Source organism: Danio rerio, chromosome 11, assembly GCF_052040795.2.
Source record: "Danio rerio strain M-AB ecotype USA chromosome 11, GRCz13ab, whole genome shotgun sequence".
Lineage (NCBI taxonomy): Eukaryota > Metazoa > Chordata > Actinopteri > Cypriniformes > Danionidae > Danio > Danio rerio.
In genome coordinates this window covers 39335265-39351778 of record NC_141031.1, presented here as the reverse complement: position 1 = coordinate 39351778, position 16514 = coordinate 39335265, and the positions used below count along the sequence as shown (strand labels likewise).

Genomic DNA, 16514 nt, shown 5'->3' with positions numbered 1-16514 from the left:
TCATTTGTTGTTTCTTGTCTAACCCGCTGAAAAAAAACAGCTTAAACCAGCTTAGGCTGGTTTAAGCTGGTCAACCAGCCTGGTTTTAGAGAGGTTTTGGCCATTTCCAGGCTGGTCTTAGCTGGTCAAACTGGGACCAGTTAAAACCAGCTTGGCCTGCCAGGTTTAAGCTGAATATCGCTGGTTTTGGCTGGGCTCCGAGCCTGCCAGTGTTGCCAACTATTTTCAATGAAAAGTAGCTAAATGTTGCCAGATGGTGTCAGGTACTAATTTGCATATCAGTGACGTCATCACGTACTATCTAACAAGCCCATAAAGTCTTTGCAGTGTATTATATTATATTAAATTAAAACGTCAAATCCAGATGCACAATAAATAGGTTCTTATTAACATACTACTTTGCGTGATGACGTCATTGCGTAATCAAAACTCAAACTACATCTTTATGTATTATACGAAATAATTTGTTCTCTCAAATTGACTGGGCATCTCAGCAAAAGCATTATTTGAAATGCGTCCATTTAGATTTGTATGAACAATATAGTTGACTAATAGTAAAAGTAAACACTTTTTGATTTGAATTTTTTTTTTTTTTTAAATATAACACTGATAATGAGCAACAGCTTGTGTACTCACTCTTTTTAACTTGTGAAATTAACACATTTGTGAAAGTGACAACAATTATAGCACTATTGGAATTTATTGCTACCTAAATAACCAACAATTATACATGTTAACAAATATCATGAAATTAACAGCTATGAAAAACACTAACAAAAAGCTAGCAATTTACTGAGTGAAGCCTTCAGCCACTGCTCTTTTGAGTCACTTTTTAAAAATTGCTTAAAGTAGCCAAATGAATGTTAAAAATTGCTAAATTTGTTGCTAGGTTTTTTTGCGAGAAAAAAAAGTTGCTAGGGTAGCATGAAAAGTTGCAAAATCTAGCAATAAAATTGCTAAGTTGGCAACACTACAGCCTGCTAGGCTGGTCAAACTGGTTTTAGCTGGTCATCTCCCAGCCTGATCATCAGCTGCTGGAAGACCAGGCTGGAAATCGCTAAAACTCCTCTAAAACCAACCAACCAGCCTAGGCTGGTTTAAGGTGTTTTTTAGCAGGGTAATCATCTGGAAAATGCTGTACAATGGCTATTATAAGTTTATGAGTAAGATGAAGATAAAAATGCTTTAATTACACTGCTTGTTTATATGTATAACGTTACTATTTTGCGTTAAATTTGTATCGAAATGACCAAGATGTTTTTGCAGAACTCCCACATACCTCATTTACTTATGATATGTTACCTGTTGTGAAAAATCCCAAATTATTACTTGTTCAGTAAACGCATCCATGTATTTTTCACGTTTTATACACAGTAGCTATCGCTTGTTTTAATTGGTTTAGGATCCAGGGACGTGACAAGAAGATCGATGACTACGGAGTGTTATTTGTGCCTTTCTATTTCTAATGACCCTTCTTTTAAACCTTTCCCGAAAACCAGCTGTTCGTTATACGCATGCGTGCAAAGGCGCTACAAATACTAGAGCACATGCGCAGTATGTCATCTGAGAGACCGCAGATATTTACGCGCATGCGCACTATCAAAATGTTTTGTGGCCGAATCTTTATTTCGCAGCGGAATGTTGTCCTTCGAAGGAGTTTAAATAAAGAGCCGGATCATTTGAATTTAAAGGTAAAGGCGTAGAAGTGTTTAGCTGTGGACTTTAGCAGGTCACAATATTTGGCTCCAAAATCGAGCAATTTGTGTTTATGAAGCTCTTTTTTCAAAAGCTCTTTTATTGTTGGCATTAGGTAACGTTAGCATCACATGTTAGCCGATCCCCGAAATGTCACTCGTTAACTTACATGTGGTTATATCACATTTAGCTTAGCCTGTGTAGCCAAATGAGTATTGTAATGAAGATAAAGTCCTCTAATTGGCTTTTTATACTGATTATGTTATATAATGTGTACATTGCTTTCCTTTTAATTGTGTTTGGAATAAACAGGCTGAAATATCTACCTCGAAATAATGGCTCATCTTATGTATTGCTGTTTGTTTTCTTCATTTTTGTCTAAATATTATAAACTATTAGAACTGCTGACTTGAAGACCTGATATGTTACGAAGCATTTACTGGACTACAGCACTGTGCATTCATAGCCCTTTACTATAGCGCTGTAACTTGACATTTTCACCTTTTTAGTGTATGAATGCAGGTGTGCATGTGAGAGTGTATGGGTGTTTCCCAGTGCTGGGTTGTGCTGGAAGAGCATCCACTGCGTAAAACATATGCTTGAATAGTTATAACGTTAGATCATTCCGTTGTGGCGACCGCTGATTTCCTACTTTTTAAGGGACTAGGCTGTAGGAAAATGAATGAATAAGTATAGACTTCTCATGACTACTTTTGTGCTGATATTGTCTATGAAAAGCAGAAATTTTAATTCCCCAATATGTTTGCTTCTTTTCTTTTCATAATGAAAATCTAAAATGTTGCTGAAAAGTAACTTGAGAAATGTCTTGGTTTCTCAAAAACAAAAGAAAATAACCAAATAAAAATAAACACAATTCATAAGAAAACCAGTGTTATTTTTCTCCACTGACATTTATTTAATAAATAAAAATCTTTCCTTAATTAAAAATATTTTAAATCAATAAAAAAATACTAAATTAATTTTACCCCTTACCTCACAATTTTCTTGCAATTTTCAGCACAAACTTTAGTTTTAAACTTTTAAATACTTGTAATTTACTTGTAAATACTGAGTTACCAGTTTCTCCTTTATAAAGATATAAAAAAATGTGAGATTAGTGCTTGAAATGAGAAAAAAATATCTCGATATATTAAGAAAATCAACTGAAGACTTTAATTGAGGTAAAGTTAGATTTTTTTTTGCACATTCATTCATATTCAGCCCTATATTGTTTACCACGCTACTTTTAATATTCGGTCTGAGGTCGCATGTAAGTTTGCCTTCAAAGCAACATTTGTACTATTTAATTGACTGTGAACAATGTTGTATTTTGATAGTCTTTGGCTGCTTTTATTATTTCACTATATTGAATATTAGTATTCGTACACTGTATTGTACAATAGTTCACTATATTAGTACCCTGTATTGAATATTAGCACACTAATATTGAATATTAGTATTATTCTAAAATAATACAATTTTAAAATTAGATTATTAAGTAGAAATTCTGAATGTGCGAATATAAAACCAACTTTACCTCGATACAATACATCTTCCTGCTTTCATATTTTCCTTGTTTTCCAGTACTAATATCTAAAAACACTCAAGTCAAGATATCACAAACTTAATATGAAAACCTGACTATGTATTTTTTCTGACTGTATATGTTTTCTAAAAACATTCATTATCTGTGTGTGGAGTGGGAGAAATGGATGCAGACTCGGTGCAGTTGCAATCTGAGGTGCATACAATCCTTTTTAATGTCCACCCCTGACAGTGACGTCACTACCCACACAGCAACATTTCTCTGGTCCACACAATCAGATTTTGCTTGGCCCACATGCCGCAGTGAATTACAGTACATGACTGGACCAAGTCTGGCTTCCAGACAAGGGCTAAACATGGACCATATCTGGGTCAAGTCACAGTCAAGTTAATAACTCATAACTGGGCCTGAACTGGGCCAGATAGTTTTGCAATGAAATTGATAAACCCATGAAGCATTGGGCTTTAAGCACACTATGGCTATGCTTTTTCTTGAAGCGACCTGATTGATGAATTTTTTTATTTACTCAAAGTGGTTTATTCATAAACTATTTTCGAGAGAATCACGTGATTATAATTGCTTTCAGCTGGTCCTGCATTATTCAATTTATGATTGACCAATCAGATGATTCCTAAGCCACTATAAATACTCTAAGTTCCATATAACAGCCATCTTTGTTTTGAAGAATCCCCCTTCCTCCCCTACTCCTCCTCCTTTCCTAGATGGGTGGCATGGTGGCCCAGTGGTTAGCACTGTTGCCTCACAGCAAGAACGTCACTGGTTCTAGTCCTCACCAAGCCAGCTGACGTTTCTGTGCGGAGTTTATACGTTCTCCTTGTGCTCACATGGGTTTCCCCCGGGTTCCTCTCACCGTCCAAAACATGCGACTTAAGCGATTTGTCTGTGAATGAATCTCCGTCATGAATGACTGCTTCACTGTCTGACAATAATACCAGTTTCTGACATCTCAGCATCTCGTTGTCACATTTCTTTTGCATTGTTTGCTTATTTTATTGAACAAAACTAGCATAAGCCGAGTATTTAGTGCAAGTTGGTTCTACTTTGCCTTATGGTGAATGCAGTAAGTGACTATTATAATCAATATATTACCTGTTCAGCACAAAAGTTCATAACATACAAAATCGTAAAAAACTAAATCTTACCTACAATATGTTTCGCCTTTGTGCGTTTTTTTCTTTGTTTGCTCGTTACTACACCCTTAGACAGCTCTAAAGTCCAGCATCTACACGTAATAACACTGTCTTGACTAGTGCGATTGAATGATATTTGTCCTAGGAGCACTATACAAATGTGGCAGTGCTATTGACGCACACTCAGGGTCCCTATGCGATATCAAGTGTATATATCTATGTTCATTAGCCACTACAGCAGGGGAGTTCTCGAGATCTACCTGAGCTCAAACTCCCCTCTCCCCTTGCAAATGGGAGGGAGCCCAGTGTTTGAGGATCTTATGAGCTCAGGACAGCATGCCAAACAAGCTTTATAATCGATCATCAGCTAAGTGTGAACTCCTGAAAATAATGTTCATGTATTTTAAGTGTGGGTCAAGACAGGCTAAACTGATGTGGACCACATATTAATTTTTAACATCTGGGCCAAATACTACATTTACATTTAGCCCAAATCTTTTTGTGCCACTTTAAAGACGGTGCCAACTCTGTCAAACCCAGGCCATGTTTGGCCCACATGCTAAATGCCAGTGCCGGATGAGCGCCTCCTGTGCCAGCTTTATCTGGGCCACAATTCTTTGCTACCTGGGTAGCTCCATTGAGTGCATTGTGTCTGACATTGCATCTCTGAGATAGGCAGTCTCAGCTTGCAAATCGAAGTCTGTATCAAGATACTATTGGAGAATTGCACTTAATTATGTCTTACCACTGCCATTAAAAACACACTTCCCGCTCTTACTCTAGCACACAGGTGTCAAACTCAGTTCCAAAAGGGCCGCAGCTCTGCACAGTTTAGTTCCAACCCTAATTAAACACACCTGATCAAACTAATTGAGTCCTTCAGGCTTGTTTGAAACCTACAGTTAAGTGTGTTGGAGCAGGGTTGGAACTAAACCCTGGAATTGAGTTTGACACCCCAGTGGTCTTGCACTTAATTCTCTGAGCACAAACAGTTCCTTTGTATAATTAGCACTTCTTGTGTATTGCCTCTTCTTGTTGAATCGCTGAATTCCTCCTTAATTCTAAAGCTATATGACTAAATGTAAATATAAAACTAATATCTCACTTAAAAAACGTATTTTCTTCTCATCCATCTGTAAACAGGTCCAAAATGGAGCTGCCAAACTACAGCCGACAGCTCATGCAGCAGCTTCACACTTTACGAAAAGAGAAAAAGTTCTGCGACTGCTCCATCCTGGTGAGCGAAACCCCTCACCCTGCCCACAAACTGGTGTTGGCCGCCTCCAGTCTGTTATTCAAGTCTGTTCTGGAAAGTTCTGACAGCATCTCTATCAACACAGACCTGCTGTCCTCTCAGGAGTTTTCCTCTCTTCTGGATCTGGTGTACACCGGGAAACTGCCACCAGGAAAACACAACTTAACCCGCCTCATAGCCGCCGCAGACAGTCTGCAGATGTTTGATGTGGCTGTCGGCTGTAAAAACATCCTGACTGACCTCATGAAACAGACTGAGCCCATAGACCCACAGGTTATAAAGCCTGACAGTGTTGTGGAGCAGGTTAAAAGAGAAGAGAGGAATCTGCAAGGTAAAAGATTGAGATTTTCAGTTTGAGGTTGCTTTGTTTGAGGTGTTTTTTGTGAATTGTGTTTACGTCTGTGTTCAGAGGACAATGCAGTCGAGATGATTTCTCATGATCGAGCTGGTCTCATGAAGATCCTACAGAGAGGAAAGTCTCATGTTCAGTTTCTTGAGGCCTGGGATGCAGTTTCCACAGAAGAGCGACAGGTACAATTTTAGTAGGAGAGATGAATAATCAAGAATAATTAAGACTTCATGAATGAAACCAACTAAGAATTGCATCTATTTGATCAAAATACTACAGATTATCCCAGTTTTTATTGAATCAATATATGTGACTTTGGACCACAAAAAAAGTCAAATTTGTTTGACCACAAAAAAGTCAAAAAGTCAAAAATTCTTTGCTATTTTTTCACATCATGTATAAGCTGTATAAATAATATTTTTAATAGGATAATGTTAGTCTCATTTGCAGCTCTCTAAATGAAGTGCTCAGCAATACTAATCAAAAATTATTTGCTGTAGGAAATTTACTAAATATCCTCATGGGACATGATCTTTCCTTAATAGTCTGATGATTTTTGGAAAAAAGGAAAAATGTATAATTTGGAACATTAGACTTTAGATATTTAAGATACTTCAAAATGTATTATATCATGGCAAAATTATTTTGTGCATCAATATTTGTCTTTATTGTTGTATAATCTTACAGAAATCATTATAATATCTAAGAAACATCTTATTGTTTAGAACAGCTTTTGCTGCGTAATATGTTTGTGAAAATGTGGATACTCTCTCTTTAAAGATTTCCACTTAAAAGCGAATGAAAATATAGTTTTCGAACTAAACTGTTTTAAAGTGACAAAAAATAAACGAAAGCCCTTTATTTTACTTTATATTCATCAAAAAATAATGAAAAACTGATTTTTTTAAAACATTGATAATGATAATGCTGCGCAATGATGGATTTGCTATTTAGTGTTTGGACCGCAGTGAAAATTAAACCACTGAACTGAACTAAACTGAACTTCAACTCCGAAAACTGGACTGACAGTTTTAATCTAAATTTTGTTGAAATTCTGATTTTGTTAAGCTGCTTTGACACAATCTACATTGTAAAAGTGCTATAGAAATAAAGATGGATGAAATTTAATTACAATAATTATTTATTATAATTTTTAATTAACATATTAGAATTAATTTTGGAAAAAAAGAAAATTGTATCATATTAGAAGTAAATCACAATTTATATTATATTAAAATATAAAACAGTTATTTTAAATCATGACATTATTTCACATTATTACCAATTTTTTATTTAGTTTTATACAAGTTAACTCTATGGAAGGTAAATCCTGCCAATTTTAAATAAATCAAATAAAATGAAAATCAGATTAACAATTTCATTTTAAAACACTGTTCGCAAAATATCTGACAAAATTGTAAACAAAATGAAATTATTTCATATTAATTTTCATTTTTACTTTGACAACACATCGTCCCTGTCAAATTAATAATTTAAAAGAAGTTGCCGATTTAACATTTCAATTTCACTGCATTTCCACGTCAAGACTGCCAATATTAAAATAAAAAGCCAAACTGAAAAATAAAATGCAAACACAATTTTTACAAACCGTGTTATTAATGTTCACGCTATATTATGTCAATGCATTCATCAGCTAGAAAATTCCCATAATGTATCGTCAGGGTTTGCGCGCCGAATGAATTTCTGGTTCTGACCACAAGATGGCGTCTAAAGCACACTAAAGTTTCAAAATTAAATATTATTTAATTAAAGTAACGTTTGTATACGTGACATTAATTAAAAATCTTTGTTTCATTACTAATAGAAAGCTCACTAAGTGTTAAATACCTATCACAGGGTCTGACTAAGAAGTCAAATCTAATCCTATGAGGCTTTTATCTAATGATAAGAGATTCATCAAACGGAGAAACAAACAAAACCGGTTTCCGACCGTGGTAAAGTTCAATTTAGTCACTCGTTTCATTCAGTTCTTCAAGTGGACTATATTAGTGGACTGATGTAGGGAGTAGTGAATGAGGGTATCCATCATCAGTCTTGGTGAGCATAAGGCTTAATTATTATAATAGTTAGCATTACTAGCAGAATAGTTTTAATAACTCATCTCTGATAACTGATTTATTTTATCTGTCATGATGACAGGAGGCTACATAATGTTTTATTAGATATTTTTCAAGACACTTGTATTCAGCTTAAAGTGACATTTAAAGATTTAGCTAGGGTAATTAGGCAAGTCATTGTTTAGCGATAATTCTGTAGACAATCGAAAAATAAATTACTTAAGGGGGCTAATAATATTGACCTCAAAATGGTTTTAACAAAATTTAAAACAGTTTTGATTCTAGCCAAAATAAAACAAATCTTTCTCCAGAAAAAATGTTATAGGAAATACTGTGAAAAATTATTTGTTCTGTTAAACATCATTTGGGAAATTTTTAAAAAAGAAAAGAAAATTCACAGGAAGGCAAAGATTTTGACTTCGACTGTATATATAAAGGAGAGTGTATGGATGTTTCCCAGAGATGGGTTGCAGCTGGAAGGGCATCCGCTGCGTAAAAACAGGCTGGATAAGTTGGCGGTTCATTCCGCTGTGGCGACCCCAAATTAATAAAAGGACTAAGCCGAAAAGAAAATGAATGAATGAATATTTAAATAAAAAACTATTTATTATAAACTTTTGACAAGTTTATTTGCTGCTTAACTGTAGAAGCAATACGCATTTATTTTTACAATTCGAGTGTAACACTAATTTCAGATCTGATCCTGATCTTCTGCAGGTCATTCTGGAGATGTTCAGAGGAGATCCATCAGCAGATGAGCTTTACCAGCGGTTACTGAATCTGCTGGAAGTTGAGAGAGTTCTGTCATCAAAGACAGTCCTTACTTTACTTGAGCAGCTAAAACATTCAGATCTGGAGGAGCAGGGGGATCAGAGCTGTTCTCAACCAAAAGGTACTGACCTGGGTTCAGTCAAAGTAGGAAGTGTTGAACCATAGGATATTAAAATGACAGTTTAAGGTAGATTTGCTTGATTTTATGTAAGTGTACTAAAGCTTTTTCTATGTTGTGTTGATCTGCAGATACTGTTCAGGGATCCAGTGGGATTTTGGAGCGTTTATCAGAAGTAACTCATCATCTTTCCAGTGTCAACAACCTCTCAGAGATATTGACCAGTGCTGTAACCAAGTGCACAAATCAAGTGGAAAAAGAGGTAGATTTGTTCATAGCAGTTTGATATATAAAACAAAACTACTGTATTCATAGATCACACTATCATTACTTTTATCAGTGTTTGCTATAATACTAAAGCTAAGGTTTTCGGTTTTATGTGTGTCTATATGTAGTTATTAATTAATTCATTCATCATTTATTTTCCTTTGACTTAGTCTCTTATTTATCAGAGGTTGCTACATTGGAATGAACCGCCAACTATTCCAGAATATGTTTTATGCAGCGAGTGCCCTTCCAGCCACAACCGAGTACTGGGAAACACCCATACACTCTTTCATTAACACACATACTCATACACCTATGGCCAATTTAGTTTATTCAGTTAATTTAGAGCGCATAACTTTGGACTGTGAGCGAAACAGGAGCACCCAGAGGAAACCCACGCCAACATGGGGAGAAGATGCATGTAGTTTATTCATTTATTTAAAAAATATCATTTTAATCTATCCATAAATCAATATTTTTTATTATATAGCACTTTTCTAAACACTTTCTATTTTACAGGCAATAAACAAACACATTAAAATCAGTAATTTATTCTATTTTAATAAATAAAAAATTATCCAAATAAGACTTATTCCTAAATATAATAGTATTTTGTCATTTTAGTGTCAAGTAATCTTTCAGAAATCATTGTAATATGCTGATTTGGTTCTCAAGAAACATGTTTATATTATTTTATTATTATTATTCTTATTAGTAGTAGTGGTTATTATTAAGTAGCCTCACTGCATGAAGGTCACTGCTTCGAGTCCCGGCCGGGCCAGTTAGCATTTCTGTGTAGAGTTTGCATGTTCTTCTTCATGTTCACGCAGGTTTCCTCTAGGTGAGTCCAAAGATATGCACTATAGGTGAATTGGATGAACTAAATTGGTCGTAGTGTATGAGTGTGTGTGTGTGTGAATGTGAGAGTGTATGAGTGTTTCTCAATATTGGGTTGCAGCTAGAAGGGCATCCGCTGAGTAAAACATATGCTGGAATAGCTTTAGGTTCACTCTGCTCTGGCGACCACTGATAAATAAGGGACTAAGCTGAAGGAAAATGAATGAATTATTATTATTAGTAGTAGTCGTTGTAGTTTTTTTAATAGTTGTCTTGCTTGATATATTATTTATTTTGTTGCATTATTATTCTTTATTTCATTAAAATACAAAAATATATTAAAATTTATTTAAAAAAAGAAGAACACAATTTAAATTGTTAATTTCTGATTACCTTTAATATATATTATATATTATATTATATGTGTATATGAGTTATATTAGATACATACAGGGTGTCCGCGGGGTCTGAAAAAGTCTTAAAATTTCTTACATTTCAAAAACAAAAGTTTAGGCCTTAAAAAGGCTTATATTTACTGAAATATTGTGTTGTATGTCTTAAGTAATTTTAAACAGGTCTTAATTTTCCTCTGTCCAAGTACAGCAACAAAATCGGGCCGACATTCATCCAATCACCAACAATCCATCTTAAAAAATCAGGGAAAGAAAACTAAAAGAAATACAGTTCCTCATGATAATCAACAAAGCTATTTTCCCTTTACATTATCTTCCATTCATGCAAAAACTATTTACAGAAGTAAGGGTGAGTAGATATAATATTTACAAATAGACATAAAACTTAAGGTTTTACAGAAATGCATTAGGTTTAAAAAAAGCTATACCCGATCAATTTGAACCAACAGCCTATATATATATATATATATATATATATATATATATATATATATATATATATATATATATATTTAATATTTATATTTATATTTATATATATATATATATATATATATATATATATATATATATATATATATATATATATATATATATATATATTTATATAATTGCCTTTACAATAAATATATTTTTAGCAATGTATAACTTGTTATTCAAAAAGAAAGGAATAATATGTTGAAAATAATGTATAACTTGACCTTTCTTGTTTTGACACATTAAAGTATGTCGCTTAGAATTAATTTATTTTTTGTTGAAAGAATTAGATAAGTAGATAAATAATTTCAGATAAGATAGATAAATAATTTCATTAATAATGGTCTAAAAAGGGTCTTAAAAGTCTTACATTTGACCGGATGAAACCTGCCGAAATCCTGTACATGGTCATTTAGTAATGTAAATTGACACAAAGCAAGATCTCATTGATATATTCCATTGAACAGCAGGCTTCTATAAATATAAAGGTTATACATGTGGCTACATTTCTTGTAAGCTTAATAGTGCAGCTAAACAAATATTTACTAGTACACACTTATGCCACAACCAAGCTAAGCTATAAATGAGCACAGCTGGTGCACACTTGGCCTCAGTTCTCATGTGTACTTCCGAGACATATTTCTTGTGAAGAAAAGTAATGAATGGTAGTGAGTGTGTTTGTTTTTTCTTAAGGCGCTTCTGCAGTGCTGTTCTGCTCCGTCATCTGCAGAGGTGCTGGAAAACTTGTTATGCAAACTACGAGAGATGTCCATAAGTGAAGAAACGTTTCTGATTCTGCTGAATGAAGTGAAGGAAAAATCAACCGATCTGCTTCAACTCCTTGAAACTCTTGAAAACACCAGAGGTACGAACAGCAAAACACATTTCGTTATAGCGCATGTATATTTCTAACTGCTCCTTTCTGTCAGGTGTAACGACAAAAGAGAGCAATGCAGTTGATTTGTTGGGTATGTATCAGAGCAGACTCGTCAAGCTGAATCTGGACCTCCAGCTCATCAAACAAAGCCTTCAAATGGGTCCAGAGATGCCTGAAAATGACAGACAGGTACATGTGCTGCGTTGTTAGATACTTTTTTTTTTTTGTGTAGAATTTAATGTCAGTGAATAGGGTTCAGATTTGCTAATAGTAACCACCATATTCACTCAGTTGACTGATGACATTAAAATTCATCCAAAAGTGAAAACTACTCCATAATAACAACAATAATAATGTCTGATTTGCATGTTTAAACATATTACTATAAAAAAAACTTGTAATACAAAATATTGTTTGGAATTCTTAAAGGGATATTTCACCCAAAAAAGGAAAATGAGCATTTACCCAGTGTTTCCCAACACTGTTCCTGAAGGCACATCACCAACAGTACATATTTTGGATGTCTGCCTTATCTGACCCATTCATTTCAGATTTTGGAGTCTCTTCTAATGTTCTGATGAGTTGATTGAGTTGTGTTTGATTAGGTACAGGGGTGTCAAACTCAATTCCTGGAGGGCCGAAGCCCTGCACAGTTTAGTTCCAACCATGCTCCAACACACTTACCTGTAGGTTTCAAACAAGCCTGAAGGACTCAATTAGTTTGATCAGGTGTGTTTAATTGGGGTTTGGAACTAAAACTGTGCAGAGCTGCGGCCCTTTTGGAACTGAGTTTGACACCTGTGATTAGGGAGATGTTGTAAATGTGTACTGTTGGTGTGCATTCAGGAACAGGGTTGGGAAACACTGCTCATTTTCTCATTTCACTGCATTAACTCATCCTCAAGCCATCCTCAGTGTATATGACTTCCTTCTTTCAGACAAACACAGGTTTTTTTTCAGTGTATCCTACCTCTTTCATGCTGTATAATGTTGTTGGATAGTGTCCCAGTGACAGGAAAAAATCCTTTTCAGCAAGGATGGCTTGAGGGTGAGTAAATTATGAGGTAGTTTTTATTTTTGGATCAACTATTTCTTTAAGAATTATAAAAAATCTATTGTATTATAAGTTTTCGAAAATGTAATGTTTAAATATGCAAATGAGGCATCATTTAAATAAATATGCATTAATTTGCATACACTTCTGCCATGGAAATCTAAGCATTTGATGACATTTTAGAGTTATGTTTACAGAAGGGATTTTAGAAGTCTTTTTTATCCTTCTGCAATTCAGAAAATACTGTAAACAGACAGGAAAGAAAATAACAATTGCTTGTCGAATAAAATGTTTGAATATAATCAAGCAATTTATCTATGAACATATCCTTTGGTATGACTTCCACAACACAGTTGACTAAAACTGTAAAGTTTGGTGTGAGAGCTGCTGAAGTGCAAGGTCATGGCTCAGTGCAAGAGGAAAAAAATATTTTGAGAAAACAAACTTTAAAATATGTATGGCAATTAAAATTTACAGATACAAATGGATAAAGAGCATTAAAAGAAGGACTTAAAAGCTGTGTATTTTGAGTCTGTTTTTCCCTATTAGACGGAACAAACACTTTAAGAAGAGTCAAAAAATGTCTAATCTCAAATTAAAAGGTGCATGAAAAAAATGGTTGTTTTTTGTGTGTGGCATCTTCTACACCGAAAGAAATCTGTTTAAAAGTAGAGTTTGTGCCTGCAGTGTCTTGACTGTATTTGTATGTATTCAGTGTATTGAAGGTCTGCTGGTAGAGAAAGCAGATGCTGAGGTGTTTGAGAGGCTGATTTTAGCAGCGCTGGATGGTTCACTACAGGCTGTCACTGCGTGGAGGATTCTCTTCTGGACAGAAACACACAATCCAGAGCTGCAGATCCTCATGCAGGAGCTCAAGGAGAAGCCAGAAGCTCAGAAACTACTCCAAACCAGTGAGAGTCAAAGAGCTTCTTAGTCACTGAGCGTCCTAAGAAAATATGGGTATTTATTAAGTACACTGTTTGTGCCTAAATCTTACACCATCATGTTTTTTTTTTCTCTTTTTTTGTAGTTAAGGACATAGATGTGCTGTTCAAGCACAAATCACTCATTCTGGAAACCATCAGTGATTTTACAGTGCTTGAACAGGGTTTGAATGCAATGGATCATGAGACAGAGAAAGTTACTGAGGTAAGAAATAAATCTTGATTATTTTCTCATTATAATTAATGAGAAAAATATACTAAAAGTGTGCAGTCTGTCCCAATCTGTATGCTTCTATTTGCAAATTGTCCAACCCAGGCTCATTCTGAAAACATACCTCTATATACATTTCTGGAGTGCGCCAAATACATCCCAGGTGCTACGTTTTTTGCAGTTTTTGTTTTCGCAGATCCACCAGAGGCCACTGTGTCTGCTTTTTGAGATCTGAAATTCTCTCACATGTGCCATTTATGCCGGCTGTTCTTGCTTAAATCCACCTTAGGCCACTGTCCACTGACTGACTGACCCCCCCTCCTCTTTCTCAAACCCAATCAATAGTATTTTCAAAAGCACTAATTGACCCACTCAGCCACTACTCTAAACCCAACTGACAATGTTAAAAAGCAATCCAGAAAAAGAAAAGCCCTTGCTTGATTTTTACCACATTTTCAGATTTTACCACATTATTACCCTGTTATTTACTTGTTTATTTCACTTTATAGCTTCTGTTTTTGTCTTACCTGCTTTCTGGAATCATTCTTTACCGGACTCGAACCTCGTCATCGCGGTCAACTCCTCTCTGCGTCTCAGGTCCACCAATGTACATGTCGAGCTAACTGGACAAACTGGTGACAGCTGGAAAGTCGTCCATACAGTTTTAAATACTAAATGCAGCCATACTTACTTCTAGCGACAAAATTCGCGATCTCCAAAATTGTACATAGGGCTACATTTTCAGAATGTTGCTATCATCAATGTTTATTTTTATATTTAATTAATGTTCAATATTTTTGTCTAAATATTTTATTTTATATTTATTTAAATATTTTTACTTACAATAAAAATTAAGTAATAAAATAACTGAATATAATTTTCTGAAATAATAAACAATAATAATATAATATTTAATATATAATATATATAATAATTAAAGTTTTTAGTCTTAAAAATGAGCGATGGTAGTATTATAAAACAATTTCATGTCCACGTATCTATTCATTTTTGTAAGTACATTTACATTTACATTTAGTCATTTAGCAGACACTTTTATTCAAAGCGACTTACAAATGAGGACAAGGAAGCAATTTACACAACTATAAGAGCAACAATGAATAAGTGCTATAGGCAAGTTTCAGGTCTGTAAAGTCTAAGAAGGGAAGTATTAGTAGTATTAGTATTTTTTTTTTTTTTTGGGTAGAGTTAGTGTGATATTCAGAGAGGCAATTGCAGATTAGGAAGTGAAGTGGAGACTAAATAGTTGAGTTTTTAGTCGTTTCTTGAAAATAGCGAGTGACTCTGCCGTTCTGATGCAGTTAGGGAGTTCATTCCACCAACTGGGCAGATTGAGCGTGAGCGTTCGCGAAAGTGATTTTTTCCCTCTTTGGGATGGAACCACGAGGCGACGTTCATTCACAGAAAGCAAGTTTCTGGAGGGCACATAAATCTGCAGAAGTGAGAGCAGATAAGAAGGAGCAAAGCCAGAAGTCACTTTGTAGGCAAACATCAGAGCTTTGAATTTGATGCGAGCAGCAACTGGCAGCCAGTGCAAACGGACTAGCAACAGAGTGACATGTGCTCGTTTAGGTTCATTGAAGACCACTCGTGCTGCTGCATTCTGGAGCAGTTGAAGAGGCTTGATAGAGCTAGCTGGAAGCCCAGCTAGTAGAGAGTTGCAGTAATCCAGTTTGGAGAGAACAAGAGCTTGAACAAGGAGTTGAGCTGCATGTTCAGATAAGAAGGGTCGGATCTTTCTGATGTTATAGAGTGTGAATCTGCACGATCGAGCAGTTCTAGAGATGTGGTCAGAGAAGTTTAGTTGGTCATCAATCGTTACTCCAAGGCTTTTCACCATTTTGAATGCAGTAATGGTTGCCCCATCCATCTGGATTGAAAAGTTATGGTGTAGAGTCGGGTTGGCAGAAACTACAAGCATTTCCGTTTTTGCGAGGTTCAGCTGAAGATGATGATCTTTCATCCAGTGTGAAATGTCCAACAGGCAGGCTGAGATGCGAGCTGGAACCGAGGGATCATCAGGATGAAAAGAGAGGTATAGCTGGGTATCATCAGCATAGCAGTGGTAGGAGAAGCCATGTCTCTGGATGACTGGTCCTAAAGATGATGTGTAGATGGAGAAGAGAAGTGGCCCAAGAACAGAGCCTTGAGGTACCCCAGTGTTTAGATACTGTAGGTTGTACACCTCTCCCCTCCAAGACACCCTGAATGACCTGTCAGAGAGGTAAGATCTGAACCATTGTATAACAGTGCCTGCAACGCCCAGTGACTCGAGCGTAGATAGCAGGATCTGGTGGTTGACAGTGTCAAAAGCAGCTGATAAATCCAGCAAAATGAGGACTGATGATTTAGAGTCTGCTTTAGCCAGTCTGAGATCCTCCACGACCGAGAGCAGGGCAGTCTCAGTTGAGTGGCCTTTCTTAAAGTCGGATTGCTTGTTGTCCATGAGATTG

General features: G+C 35.4%; 1 protein-coding gene across 11 annotated transcripts in view; it reads left to right on the top strand.

Annotated features, from left to right (window-relative positions):
* Positions 1–602: 602 nt before the first annotated feature.
* Positions 603–16514, top strand: part of zbtb40 (zinc finger and BTB domain containing 40) — a 32525-nt gene continuing 16613 nt past the window's right edge. For 5 of the 11 annotated variants that reach the window (XR_015502876.1, XM_087274180.1, XM_087274178.1 and 2 more), the window contains exons 1-9: positions 1607–1691; positions 5536–5978; positions 6057–6178; positions 8792–8966; positions 9095–9225; positions 11651–11822; positions 11887–12023; positions 13604–13799; positions 13919–14037. Coding sequence is in view for 10 of the 11 variants with exons in the window: in XM_087274180.1 (XP_087130306.1) it covers positions 5543–5978; positions 6057–6178; positions 8792–8966; positions 9095–9225; positions 11651–11822; positions 11887–12023; positions 13604–13799; positions 13919–14037 (1488 nt within the window). In the remaining variant the exon portion in view is untranslated. Of the gene's footprint in view, positions 1692–2517; positions 5183–5384; positions 5979–6056; positions 6179–8791; positions 8967–9094; positions 9226–11650; positions 11823–11886; positions 12024–13603; positions 13800–13918; positions 14038–16514 lie in introns of those variants that run through there. The other 6 variants (XM_087274177.1, XM_087274176.1, XM_087274183.1 and 3 more) reach the window with 3 other exon arrangements.